This window comes from Monodelphis domestica, chromosome 1, assembly GCF_027887165.1.
Source record: "Monodelphis domestica isolate mMonDom1 chromosome 1, mMonDom1.pri, whole genome shotgun sequence".
NCBI classification, from domain to species: domain Eukaryota; kingdom Metazoa; phylum Chordata; class Mammalia; order Didelphimorphia; family Didelphidae; genus Monodelphis; species Monodelphis domestica.
Genome location: NC_077227.1, coordinates 21,676,466 through 21,686,296, shown reverse-complemented (window position 1 = coordinate 21,686,296; position 9,831 = coordinate 21,676,466). Strand labels below are relative to the sequence as shown.

The following is a 9,831-nucleotide window of genomic DNA, read 5'->3' as shown; positions in this document are numbered from 1 at the left end:
GAAGGTTGAAGGGGAAGGGCCGGGGAAGGGAGCGAGGGAGAGGAGCCCCTCGGAGCCCTGAGGAGTGCAGCAGAGCTGCTCTGAGCTGAGCGCGCCAGCTGCCCCTCCCTGTCCTCTACCTGCGCTCGCTCACTCCTCTGCCTCCTCCCCTGCCCCGCCCCCGCTCTACCTGAGCTCACCCTCCGCCCCCGCCCCGCCCCCCTAGGCACGCGCTGCCTCCGCTGCCGCAGGACGCGCCGGGCACCTGGCACCTGGCAGCCGCTGCGGGCACACCTCCCCAGCCAGCTACGTCCAGGCGGAGCCGTTCTGTCCGGGCAGGAGGCGGGCGCGCAGACGGCCGGCCAGGCAGCCCCACGGAGGGCAAGCGAGCAGAGACCGGAGCCGCCTAGGAGAACAAGCCCGGGGCCAGCTTTGCCTCCGGGCGCCCAGGCTGAGTCCGTGCCCCCAACATGGCTTCCGCCGCCACAGCCGAAACAGCTCCGGGAGCCCAGGTGAGCTGTCCATCGACGAGTACTTTGTCTCAGGCTGACTTGGTCCGCCCCCTGTCTACCTGTTGCTTCCCGCGGCGGGCAGGGCAGGGAGGGAAGGAGCGAGCCGAACTGGGTCAGGAGCAGGGGCAGGGGTGAGGGTTGGCGCTGCAGGGGTGAGAATCAGACAGATCAGGCGGGATCCTCGGGGATCAGTGAATTCTCGGAGCTCCCATGCCTTCCGCGGGCAGTGAGAGAGGGACGTAGCAGCCAGAGTGGCGTGGGGCTTCCGTCGGTGCCAGCCTGTGGCGAGGCACCTCCTGCACTCCTGTAGCTGGGCCCTTCCGACTCCGAGAGCATCTTGAGGAGAGAAAGGAGTTAGAGCCAGAAGTTACCATAGGGACTCCGTTCCACTTTTTGACAATGGGGAAACTGGGGCCACAACCAGATAAACGCTTTCCCCACGATAGCAGAGCCAGCAAATAAATAGAGGAGTGGGGATTCCTCCTCTTTCCGAGCCAGTGCTCTCTCCATTGCATCTGGGGAAGTTGAAGGTGGCTTATCCTCCTCTCTCCTTCTCAAGGTTCTGGAGGAGAAAAGAAGAAAAGATGACCCAGAGGTCAGGGTGGGTTTGAATGCTTCATCTTTCCCTCTGACATTCTTCTGCAATTGCCTCCTCTCCTTGCCTCAGGAGCCAGATTTCGTCCTTCTTAAGGGAATAGCTCTTTGGAATAGCAATTAGAGGGCGGTGGGTAGGAGGGAGAGTAGAACGGCAAATCATGGGGCTTAGAAAGTTTCCCTGTACAATTTTTGGAAGGAGAGCTAGCTGCTTCCTTCCACTCCATGAAGGGGTGAAATGAATTTATTTTTTTTCTTAGATGATGCTTGCTATTGTTCAAAAGTGGCCTTTTGAAATCCACATAGTTTACATGAGAATGTGGAGCAACTTTGTTTTTTAAAACATAGTTGCTGATGGAGGATTTCTGGAAGAGCCCTCTCCTTGCAATAGAAGTTGATAAGATGCAAGAAGAATTAACTGGCAATAAAAAGGAGAGATTGGTATTTGCTGTCAAGTCAATTGGTTACCTATATTACTACCTTGCTTATGATACTGCCTCTCTGATTGTGATCTGATCCTTGACTTTCTTGTGAGACCAAAGCCTGTGCTGCTTTTTTTAAAAATAAAAACCCTTACCTTCCATCTAGGAGTCAACACTCTGTATTGATTCCAAGGCAGAAGAGTGGTAAGGGCTAGGCAATGGGGGTCAAGTGACTTGCCCAGGTCACACAGTTGGGAAGTGTCTGAGGCCAGATTTGAACCTAGGACATCCTGTCTCTAGGCCTGGCTCTTTCCATCCACTGAGCTACCCAGCTGCTCCTTGTACTGACTTTTTAAAAAAGAGCTGTTCCCCCTTTGAAAAGCATACAGGAATACAGATATATATTCATATGAGAAAGCAGCAAATGTAGTTTCCGGTCAGTTACTTGGTAAGATGTAAGGAGAGAACAGGATTAAGTAGGAAAGAGGAAGAAGAATGTTTCTTGGTGGCATTTAGAGACCGTTGGATTGGTCTGTACTCAGGAAAGACCAAGTCTATACTTTTAGGGAGGGCCACTAATGGCATAGTTTGGCACCAGGGGAGACTGAACAAACCCAACTACTGTTGGAGGTTAGGGTGTCCTGGAGATGGTTGTGGGCACAGCTGGGCTGGGGATGTCTAGGGAAGACCTCACCTGGGGTGTAGTTCCTGGGCCTGGAAGAGAGGGCTGGTAGCTTTCTAGTTTTGCTAACTAGGTGCTTAGTTCTGTTGTTTCAATAAAGGTCATCAGTGCCCTCTGCCTGGGGCAATGCCTCAGCTGCCCCACCTAGTTATGAACCGGTCCCGAGGAAGCAGATTATCGCTAGTGAAAGTGAATGGAAACAATAAGGGTAGCCAAAGAAAAGAAAAACCTCCAAAGAAATAAACAAAAACGTCAATAAAGACTCAGTAAGGTGAGAGAACGTCTCCACTAATCTCTGCGTGTCTGGGGCTTCTCTGTATGGCTTTCCCAGGTGCAGAGGCTGATAACACTCGTGCTTGCTGGAAGTTGGCTAGGAAGTCTGTCTCTTGGCACTCTTTTGTTGAGATTCTTGTTTTACGGGCCCCAAAGAGCAGGCGAGAGGAAAACAGTCTTCTTTTGGGCAGAGATGTAGCGCTCTACTCGAGCCCCAAAGTTTCTTCAGCATTTGTCAAGGTGAAGTATGTCAACACTCTTTGCTCATTTATCACATTTAATTAGTCTCCAGCTTCCAGATGTCTGCTACAGCGGGAAACATACCGACCACACATAAGGAGAGGTGCTCTGCTCTAGGCTGGAAATCTCTTGCTAAGCAGTAACGCATAGGAAGTGTTTGAAAGAATTGCCAAACCAAGCTTTATTAAGATATCTGAAGAAAAAGGCAATTCTTAGAACATGAAGGGACCTCGGACATCACCGGGTCTGGAGGCAGTATGGCTTGGTGGAGAGTCAGAGGACAGGAATTCCACCTCTGCTATTTACTCCCTGTGTCACCTTGGGGAAAATCATTTAATTTCTCTGGGTCACAGTTTCCTCGTCTGTATAATGAGAGGCTTGAACTAGATGGTTTCTCAGGTCCCTTCAGACTGTAAACCTGTAATTCTATTTAGTCTAGAATTCTCATTTTACTGATGATGAAACTGAGGTCCACAGAAAGGAAGTGGCTGAGGTCAAAAGCTTAGTAAATAGAGCCAGACCGGGCAGTAACTAGGACAGAATAACCAGGGTTATGTCCCAGGGGACTGAAATGTAGAGGGTGCTGACAGCACTAACATTCCTTCAACAGGGGAGAAATAACTGAGCTTTGCATCTAGTTAGCAAGAATAATTAGTTAAAATAGAAAGGTACCAGATGGAAGCTCCTCCCTCACAGCTGCACCCCAGGTGAGCTCTTCCTTTGACCTGGCCCTGCCCTGTCCCCCCCCTCCCTCCATCCCTCTCCCCTCTTGTGGCCTCCATGGACTTCTGTCTTCCATTACAAGATTATGTCCTAAAGTCTCTCCCTGCACACTGCCTTTTGTTCTGGAATCTCTTCCTCTATCCCCAAAATGATTTTGTTTTTAAAAAATTGAGAAGAGGACATTTTTTTTTCCTTATGCTTACATGGAAAACATTCCCCAAGTTTCCAAATTTGTAATCATAGCCCTGGAGTCAGGCTTTGAACCCAGTGCCTGTGACTCACAAGTGAATATTCTTTCCAGTCTTCAGTCAATGTTTATAAGGACATCCCGTCCTTTCCAGGCTTCCTTCTCTGTTTATAAGGATCTTCTTCCCAGGACAGGACAGAAATAAGGATTGTCATTCTATGTATATATATTGCTTTTTATTTATAAGACTTCTTTCTGTTCTTTTGGCGAGGCAGAAAATAAATATTTGCTTCATAAATGTGCACAGTAATGAATTACGATGAGGACTCCTGGCAGGGCATGTGACCCAGGAGCATTAGTGGGAGGTGGATGGTGCATTTCAGAATCCTAGGAAACATCTACAGGAGATGTTTGTTTGCGGTTTTTGTTATGCTAGGAACAGTTGTCATTTGTCCGGTGGTTTCCAAATGTTTGGATTTTTCTCAAGCCTTTAAACAAATTCTCCTTCAACTTTTATAACATCACAACAGTTCTGCAAGGGAGTGCTTTAAATGCTGGGCTGACTTTTGGAAAATGAAAGTAGAAAAGCTATTTATTCATACTGTATTAATAGGGCACAGCATTTGGTTTAATTTGGGCATCCTTTATTAAGTGCCTACTCGGTGAAATGTCCCAGGGATGTAAAGTAAAAGCAAAGCTATTCCTGTCTTCAAGGAGCTTCCATTTCCTGGAGCAGGGGTCAGGAGCAGAATGTAGTCAGCATTTAAACAGAGAAATTCAAATAATTGGGTGATCAGCTTAGGCTTCTTGTAGGAGGTGGCACCTGAGCTAAGCACTAAAGAAAGCTGGAGCTCCTAAAAGGCAAAGATGAAGAGAGGGAATTTCAGGCATGAGGGCAAGAAACCTGCATAAAGAAAGGTATGGAGGCGGCAGATGAAATATCATAAAAGGGGAATTGAAAGTTGTTTGGGACATAAAATGCATGGTATGTCTCCTCTCGTTTTGATGGTAATATGGTGCAGTAACTCTCCACAGTCTGGCTAGGACTTTAGTCCTAGACCACTAGTCTGTGCAGGACTTTAAGTTAAACACACACACACACACACACACACACACACACACACACACACACACACACACACAAAGAAGAATCCAGACTTTCTTTTAGAGTTTGATAGTCATTGATAATTTTTGAACAGGGGAAGCACATTGCAAGACTTGTATAGCTTATACAGTTGACTTCTAGTATACTAGGAGTAACCAAGAGCTGAGTTAAAATCTGACCTCAAATATTTATTAGCTGTGTGGCCTTGGGCAAGTCACTTCATCTATGTTTTCCTCACTTTCCTCATCAGTAAAATGGGAATGATTATAATAGCCCCAACTTCTGAGGTTTGTTGTGAAGATAATAATAAGATAATAATCACAAAGTTCTTAGCACGATGCCTGGCACATAGTAAGCACTATATAAATGTTAGCCATTATTGTTGGGCTTTAGGAAGCTGATTTTGGCAGCCATGAAGTACATGGATGGAGAAGAAAGACACGAATTCAGAGGCTAGTGTAGTTGCTCACAGGAGAGGTGTGAAAGGTCTGAACTAGAGTGCTCTTTGCAAAAAGAGAGGAGACAAGTTCTCTCCCTATTGCTAAGCATGAAGGAAAGGTGACCCTGGATTCTCACACATGCTGGCCAGTCAAGCTTGATCGGGGCAGGTGCAAGGGAGCTGGAAAGGCTTCTAGGACTGTCCCAGGGACAAAGGTCCAACTCATTCAGAGAAATTTTATTGCCAGTTTGACTGCCCGGTGATACATTTTTTCATCACCCAAATGAGAGGGAAACCCAGTTCTCTCAAGGTAAAATGAATGGTCTTCGTCCCTCAGGTAGTAATGAGTTAACTGGGTTCTTTGGCTCTAACGTCTTGTGATTCTGTCCTCTGTAGTCATCTAGGTGCTCTGTGCTAGAGGAAGGGAATCTAGCTGAGGCAGGGTGGCCTTTGTGAACTTAATGAATATGTCGGAGACTGTGAGGAGACCCACAGCTCTTCTACAGTCGTATAGAAGGGCTTTTGTGGCTGGCGAAACTTGGCCACCTTGCATGATTGAAGCCTCCCTTTCAGAAAAGAACGAGGTTACTCCTGATCTAATCAGCGACAGTGACCTTTCCTGGTAGACACAGCCATCGCTGTCCAGCACCGCAACCCACACTCAGCTTTGAGTAAATGTGTTAACTCTGGGGACCCCGAGTGAGACTGCAGTTAACAAAATACAAGTTTTACACCAGGAAATGAGGAGGAAATTGTACCTTTTGCTTATGTGTGCATTTCCATTCTGCAGGATATATAGAGATATATACATACATAATTATGTATGATTAACGCCTATTTTGTAATTTTTAAAAGACTTTTGGAGTAGGATCTGCCTTCTAACTGGTTTCCCTGCCTTTATATGCTCCCCTTTTCTCATCTATTTCCCACAAAAGTAGCAAAGTAACCTCAATGTACAAATCTGACAATATCTACTACCACCCTCTCCCAAGTAGAAAATGCTGACATCTTAGCTGGGCATTCCAGCCCGTTCAGACTTGGGCCCAAACCTGATTTTATTATTTTTTTTCTTAATTTAAAAAAATTGTTGACTTTTGTTTTTTGTTATTCTCCATTTCCCATTGTTCCTCCTCCCCTCCAGCTCTCTCCTATAGAGATATCCCTTATTGTAAGGAAGGGGGAAGAAAAAGAATTAAGTAAAACTAGCTGGTAGGGGGCAACTAGGTGGCTCAGTCGATAGAGAGGCAGGCCAGACAGGAGATCCTGGGTTGCCCCCTACCAGCTAGTTTTGCTTAATTCTTTTTTCCTCTTCCTTTCTATAAGGGATATCTCTATAGGACAGAGCTGGAGGGGAGGAGGAACAATGGGAAATGGAGAATAACATAAAAAAAAAACAAAAGGCAACAATTTTTAAAATTAAGGAAAAAATAATAAAATCGGTTTGGGCTTCAGATACTTTTTAACTGTGTGACTCTGGGCAAGTCACTTGAGCCCCAGTGCCTAGCCCTTACTGCTCTTTTGCCTTGGAATCTTACAGGGCATTGATTCTAAGACAGAAGGTAGAAGGGTTTAAAAACCAACCAACCCACCAACCAACCAAACCTAACTGTTAGTTACTGGAGAAAGTCCACGTTGTGAATCAGATGGCCAAGATTCACCTCCTGCCCCTTCCTATTTACTCACTACCTTTGTGACCTCAGGCAAGTCACCGAAGCTTTCCGGGTCTCAGTTTCCTCCCCTGTAAAATCCTGGGGAATTAAACTAATTGACTTCTGAGGACATGATACCTATATCCAAACACAGGCATTCATCCTTTTCAGTATTCTCTACCCATGGACTTCTACAGAGCGGGGTGTGGGGCATTCATCAGCTCACACCTCCTCTTTGCTGCCAAGCTTGGGCAGTAGAACTTCCCAGCATCTCACTACGGGCTCTCCCCGGCTCCTGGGTTGCAGTCCTTGTCTGGCCGTATTTCATGGGACTCTCTTCCCCAGACAGCACATAGCAGTCCACTTGGCCCGTGAGGTGTTCCCTCTCTCACCCTGAAATCTCCGGAGCCCTTCCCACCACCCTGCGTTCATGCCAGAAGTCTTTCACGTACAGAAAGCGTTTCCCCAGAGCCCAGTGCCCAGATCTTTCTCTTATTTCTAGTCAGGCTTTACTGTATTCAATGCCTCCTCGTGTGCCAAACGCTATGCCGGTGGTGGGGATTCAAAGTCAATAATGAAGCAGACCCTCCAGGAGATTCCGTTCTCTAGGGAGAGAGGAGAGAGGACGTGGGCACGTCTCTGTGTCCGCAGCGTACTTACACACTAAACATGCCATCGTTTCAGGGCGGAAGCGCTAGAGCTGAGGGAATCAGGAGGAGTTGCACATGACTGAACAACAACAATAAGGATACTTCTGGAAAGTGAAACTGCTTGAGTTCAAGTCCTACCGGGAAGAAGACGGAAAGCTCTGCTCATAGAAACACTGTGTGTCCTTTGATCTGTTTGTGCTTTCTCTTGTTGAGGAGCACCTATTGTTGTTCATTCATTCGTGCCTGACTCTTTGTGATGCCTGTTGGAGTTTTCTTGGCAGAGATACTGGAGTGGTTGGCTATTTCCTTCTCCAGCTCATTTTACAGACGAGGATCTCAGGCAAACAGGGTGAAGTGACTTGCCCAGGGTCCTACAGATAGATAATAAGTATTTGAGGCCAGATCTGAACTCGGGAAGATTAGTCTTCCTGGCTTTAGCCCAGACACTCTATCCACTACATCACCTCCTTGTTGTCTCTGTTGTGAAACACAGTGTTATAGCAAGGACACTGGATTTGATAGGTTCAAATCCCAGCTCTTAGGGCTTGTATAATCCTGGGTGAGTCAACTCCAGCCCAGCGACAATGTTGTTTCTCTCTGAGAGAAAACAAGCTTCTTAAAGACAAGACTTGCTTTTATCTTTGTGTCTGAAGTACCTCACACAGTGCCTGGTCTCAGTAGGTGACTAATAAATGCTTGGCAATTCAAGAGGCAGCATGATACAGAGGAAGAGCATAGATGCTGGAGTCAGAGGACTGAGGTTCGAATCTAGTTTCTTTTGTTGGTTGCCTTTGGGAACTTGGAAGTTAATAATGATAATAGTTTGCAAAGTACTTTTGCAAAGTTTGCAAAGTACTTTTGTCTTATTTCATTATCACAGCTATCCTGGGGGCGGGGATGGTGTAAATGCTATTGTCATCCCCATATGAGAGAGAAACAAGGACATTTTGGATGAGGGGTGAAAAGTGTTTGCTCAGGGTCACACAGCTAGTGTAGTACTGGGACAGGCAGTATTGGGTTCCAGATCTTTATGAATTCAAGCCCTACCACTCCACTTCCCCACGTAGAGCTGTCTTGGGTAAGTCACTTGACTTTTCAGAGTTCAGTTTCCCCATTTATGAGGGGGCATGAACCACACGGTCTGCCTCTGACGTCTTCTCCAGCTCTAAATCTGTGCTGTTATGATTGAAGGAGACTCTGGCTGCAGTTTACCCCTCTGTAAATAGGGGGTTGGATCAGATAATCTCTAAGGACTTTTCTGGATCAGTTTGCCTTACTCCATCATTTTATAAAGGAGGAAAGAGTCCCAGAGAGTCACACAGGTAGCAAAAAGCACATTTGTGACTGAATGCAGATCATATCCAGGTTTCTTTTTCCCACACCAGGTCAACTGTAAATCTACATCCTAGCTGCTAAAGGGATGGCATCACATCTCTAAAATCACCACAGCCCAGTGGTACAGTAGAAAAATGCTGGGCCCAGAATCTGAAATCAAATCTGGGTTCAAATCCATTCTTAGATTCTTACTCGTTGTGTCTCTGGGGAAGTCACTTAACTACTGTCAGCCTCAATTTACTCTACTGTAAGATGGAGATTGGACAAGTACCTACCTCCCAAGGTTGTTGTAAAGATCATCAGAGGTAGTATCTTCACAGTCCTTAGCACAGTGCCTGGAACATGATAGGTGCTTAATAAATGGCCAGTTCATTCCATATTCTTTCCTTCTCCCACAGTGGAAGTTAAGATTTTTAGGCTAATAGCCAATCAGAACTACCGTTCTGGGAAGAGCAGCTTGGATCCCTTGTCCTAACATGCTTGCAAACTGTAAGTGGCTTAGATAATTCCACGAGAAGCAGATTTCTGTAATTTTAAAGAAGAAGCACCATAGCTATCTCTGAGAGCTCTCTCTTAGCACCACAGCAGATCAGCTGATTCAAATCCTGACTTAGCCTTCAGGCCAATTTCATTCCCCAAAAGGTCAATGGACTGAGATGGAGAGCACCACTCATTACTTAACAATAAAGAAGAAACTCTTTCTTGAGTTTTTGCTGAAATAGCAGTGATAGGAGCCTCATGAAGCAGCCATGGCTGCATCTTAGAATCCATAATTAAAAAAGGAGAGCTGGGAATAGTCTGCCCAGCACTTTCAGAATACTGAGAGAGAAGACTTCTTCATGGCAGGCAGGCCTGAGATGGATGGATGGATGATGGCAAGTTCTCAGGAATGAAGTCCTGCATACAGAATGTGGCACTGTACTAAGAGTGAATGCTGGATTTGGAGTCAAAGGATCTGAGTTCAAATCCAGTACTCACTATGTTTGACCTTAGAAAATTTATATAACCTGAGCTTCCTCTTTATGAAATGATAGGGTTGGA

The 9,831-nt window shown here is 46.2% G+C and overlaps 1 protein-coding gene across 1 annotated transcript in view; it reads left to right on the top strand.

Annotated features, from left to right (window-relative positions):
* Positions 1-237: 237 nt before the first annotated feature.
* Positions 238-9,831, top strand: part of ANK3 (ankyrin 3) — a 754,092-nt gene continuing 744,498 nt past the window's right edge. The window contains exon 1 of the mRNA XM_056795799.1: positions 238-491. Coding sequence (XP_056651777.1) covers positions 450-491 — 42 coding nt within the window. The 5' untranslated portion in view covers positions 238-449. The remainder of the gene's footprint in view (positions 492-9,831) is intronic.